Genomic DNA, 4,156 nt, shown 5'->3' on the forward strand with positions numbered 1-4,156 from the left:
CCAGCTCCCTCTGGATGCCAGCCCTGCCCTCACGCGAGTCCACCGCCCCACACAGCTCGGGGTCGTCGGCAAACTTGCCGAGGGTGCGCTCGATGCCACTGTCCGTGTTGCTGACAAAGATGTGGAAAAGCCCTGGACCCAGAACAGAGCCCTGAGGAACTCCACTGGTCTCCACATGGATATTGAGCCACTGACCACATGAAATAAAGTCTGATAAGGAATCTTTTTTTACCTGCTCGGGCAAGACTCGAGGTACAGAGTCTCCAGAGAGAATCTTCACGGCAACTTCCGCTGCCATTTGCTTTGCTCCCTTCTTGTTGTTTCCTACCACAGCAGGGAAAATTTGGTCACCCATTTTCACACAGTAGCTGAACCTGACAGAACATTACAGCACATGAAAAGCGTTAAGCAAGGTTGACTCGATTCCTTTCCTATCCCCTTCTCCCAGTGAAATCCAGTTGGGTTATCTCTAATTTCAATCTACCACCACAGCCCCTAAATACTGCCAGAATCACAGAATCCCCACTCCGCTACCAGGCACGGTGCAGGATCGGAACCTGTTCCTGGTCTGGTAGAAGGAACAGCATCCTATTTTTGTTTTTTTTTTAGAAAGGGCACTGGTTTGGGTCTCTTTCTGGAGGCAAATGTCTTGGAAGAGCCACATCCAGACTCCTCGGCTAAGACTCACTCGGACAAACCGGTGTCGAGCGCGGGAAGGTGGGTGAACGCGCTGAAGAGGAAGGATATTAAAGAAAGAGTTTGCTTCCTCCCCAAAGCCGACACCGATACGCCATACCTAGGATCGTGAGGCGGGCCTTCCTGAGAGAGCAGCTGGAATTCAACCGTGTTGCCCGATTTTTGCCCGTACTCCATCAACACGCTGATCGGGTGCTTCCCAGGGAGGAGGTTGAGATGAGCCGGGGCACACGAGGGCTCTGGAGGCAAAGGCTACAGCGGGAAGATGGAGAAAAAAGAGTTTCAGACGAAATCCTGGGTGACCCTCACACGTCAGGAGAACAAGACTCACCAATTCCTGCTCAGAGTTGTCGGAGGGCAACGGCTCCTCGCATTTCATTCCACTGTGTCTCCCGTTCTCCGCTTCGCTCATCAGGACCCTCATGGCGTTGGCCGCCGCCTCCTGCTTGGCGAGTTTTTTACTCCCAGCTTCCGCCGGCGGGAATCGGCGCCCGTTGATCACGGCCTGGAACTTAAATCTTTGAAAGAGAGAACCGAAGAGGTCAACCGCAAGGCAAAAGTGCTGTGTTCTCAGAGGGAGGGGGAACAGTCAGCTCCTGGACAGGGGAGCAAACCCAGGCTGCCACGCAGAGAAAAATATCAAGGGCGCCCCGACAGCTCGGCACGTGAGCCTTGCTCAGCTGCACTTCCAGAGCTGTTCACGACAGAGAGGCAGCTCCAGATTTTGCTCCTTCAGCGCAAGCAGCGCCTCTGTGCAAAGAGCATTTCAACCGTGTCTCCTGCACGGGGTTAAATAAAGCCTAAAAGCAGCTTGCTCTCTTCCATCGGTCATTCGGGGTCGCTCGTCCCTCCAGCATCTTCCCCAGCATCCCACAGCACCGCGGAGAGACTCTGCCTCAAGTGAACCACTTGCTTTTGATGTTTTTGTCTCCCTCTCCTCCCCGTGAACTCTAACAGACACAGCTTCTCTTCTGTCCTCCAGCTCTCTACGGAGAAAACCTGACTGCACCAAGAACAGGTCAAACCTGCAGAGGGGTTATGGGGCTGAATCCATTCAGATCCCTCCTTAAAAAAGGAAAAAAAAAAAGCCTGGGACTCCATTTTTAGAAATTAGGCCAATTTTCCCGTCTGGCGGCTCTATTGACATATCCCCCTGGTGCGGCACATATGGTGCTTTTCACCGTCTCACTGGTTTTGGGGAACAGCCACGATTTTGTTGGGATTCCAGAGAGGGGAACTCCACAAGGCCCGGCGCCACGCTATGGGCTCGGCTCGTCAAGGCCGCTCTGACCTGGAAAAGCCCAGAAGGGATTCACCTTGTCTAACCCAAGATACCGGCAGCCAAGCTTCCAGGGGGAGCCCAAGTCCAGAGCACCTTCGAAATTCCAGCTCCTCCCTACACAACCAAACTGCAAGCCGAGGGATTAAATCAGACGGAACCTGGCCCAAGCGATGAATCTCATCTTTGCCGCTCAGAACGAGATGCAGGGCTGCCGAAGCTGAGCTACCCGGGGTGAAATTTTAGCCTCTTTTTTTAATTTGAAGCTGCTGGGCCAGTCCAACCTCACGAAGTTCAACAACGCCAGGCGTAAGGTCCTGCTCCTGGGTGGAGGCAATCCCAAGCCCAGATACAGGCTGGGCAGAGAGCACGGTGGGAGCAGCCCTGAGGAGAAGAACTTGGGGGTGTTAGTTGACGAGAGACTCAACGTGAGCCGGCAGCGTGCGCTCACAGCCCAAAAATTGAACCGTGCCCTGGGGTGCATCAGGAGTGAGACCAGCAGGGCGAGGGAGGGGATTCTGCCCCCTGCTCTGCTCTGCTGAGGCCCCACCTGCAGTGCTGCGGCCAGATCTGGAGCCCACGGGACAAAAAGAAGAGGGATCTGCTGGAGCGTGTCCAGAGGAGGGCACGGAGATGGTCAGAGGGCTGGAGCAGCTCTGCTGGGAGGAGAGGCTGAGGGAGCTGGGGGTGTTCAGCCTGGAGGAGAGGAGACTCAGGGGGGACCTAAGAGTGGCCTTCAAATACCTGAAAGGGCCAACAGGAAAGCTGGAGAAGGGTTTTCTACAAGGGCCTGCCGGGATAAGACAAGGGGCAATGGCCTGAGACTGCAAGAGGGGAGATTTAGATGAGATATAAGGAAGAAATTCTTCCCCACGCGTGTGGTGAAGCCCTGGCACAGGCTGCCCAGGGAGGGTGTGGATGCCCCATCCCTGGAAGGGTTCAAGGCCAGGTTGGACGGGGCTTGGAGCAACCTGGGCTGGTGGGAGAGAGGTGTCCCTGCCCACAGCAGGGGCTGGAACGGGATGGTCTTCAAGGTCCCTTCCAGGCTGAACCATTCTAGGATTCTATAACTAGGCTAATCCTTCCGAAACAAAGTTAAGAAGCCGGCCCTTGGGGACAGAGCTGAGTGAGTTAAGTCAGTTGAAATCAGATTGTTTGAAGCAAAAAGGCAGCACAGGAAAGGGAGGGAATTTTCTTACCGTGGTTCGTGAGAGGGTCCGCTCTGCTCCAGCATGGCAAACTCACAGTGCTGGTACGTGTACTGGGAATACTCGGTGAGGCCGCTCACCGGGTTCTTCTCCTGACACGCCATCAGCTTCTCCACGGGCGGACACGGGAGAGCGGCTTCAAACTGGGCAGCGTAACCGGGGGAAGCCTGAGAATTCATGATGGATTCCGACTCCTTGGGCCGCTTGCCGATGGCGTTCAGATTATCCGGGATATCATCCGTGGCCCATTTGCCGTTTTCTGAGTTGTCGTAATTGCTCAAACTGGAGAAAGCGGGCTTGACGTCCTCAGGTGGGGCAGCGTCCGCGTCGCTGGCATCGCCCTCGTCGGTTCGACCCAAAGGCCGCTAGTCCTCTCCTGACGTCGCCGCTGCCGGTGAAGCTACGGGAACCTCTTGAGGGCACGGAGGAACCAAGGGAGGCGAAAAATCTGGCTGAGGCGCGGGATCCGCCGGCACCTGCGTTGCCTCGCCGGCCTTCAGCCTCATCTGCATCCGCTCGCGTTTCCTGTCCGTCAGCGACCACCGCGGCGGCGTCGTGTTCCGCTTGCGGACATCGCCCAGCTTCTCCAGCGCGCCCAGGAAAGCGTTCACGTCCTTGGCCCTCGAGAAGCCGATGTTTTTGGCGAGGTTGAGCGCCGTCGTTTCCTCCACGCTGAACAAGTAGTTGCAGATCTTGTCCTTCGTCTCAGCCATCGTGGGATCAGCGTCTTCCAAGCCCGCCGTGCTCCTGGTTCCTCCTCCTCCTCCCTCGTGAGGTGGATCCGCGTGACCGGCACCGAGGGCCGGGGGGCTTCTTTCTCTCCCTGTGCTCGGGCCGGCAATCGTCCACAGCGGTGGCGTCTCTCCACCTTTGCACAACTTGCCTTCCCTGAGGAGTTTATACAAGACGCGGTTGACCTCTTTCTTTTGAGTTTGGAGTTTGCGTGCGAGATCATGAACCGTGCAAGCCTTCC

General features: G+C 56.2%; 1 protein-coding gene across 1 annotated transcript in view; it reads right to left on the reverse strand.

The window, feature by feature from the left end:
* Positions 1–33: 33 nt before the first annotated feature.
* Positions 34–4,156, reverse strand: part of LOC104271810 (double-stranded RNA-specific adenosine deaminase-like) — a gene marked incomplete at both ends in the record, with an annotated part of 4,652 nt that continues 529 nt past the window's right edge. Inside the window, 6 exon segments of the mRNA XM_009866605.1 lie at positions 34–132; positions 196–374; positions 797–948; positions 1,028–1,214; positions 3,175–4,150; positions 4,153–4,156. The exon segment at positions 4,153–4,156 is cut by the window's right edge and continues 529 nt beyond it. Coding sequence (XP_009864907.1) covers positions 34–132; positions 196–374; positions 797–948; positions 1,028–1,214; positions 3,175–4,150; positions 4,153–4,156 — 1,597 coding nt within the window.

This window comes from Apaloderma vittatum, unplaced genomic scaffold (genome assembly GCF_000703405.1).
Source record: "Apaloderma vittatum isolate BGI_N311 unplaced genomic scaffold, ASM70340v1 scaffold9813, whole genome shotgun sequence".
NCBI lineage: Eukaryota > Metazoa > Chordata > Aves > Trogoniformes > Trogonidae > Apaloderma > Apaloderma vittatum.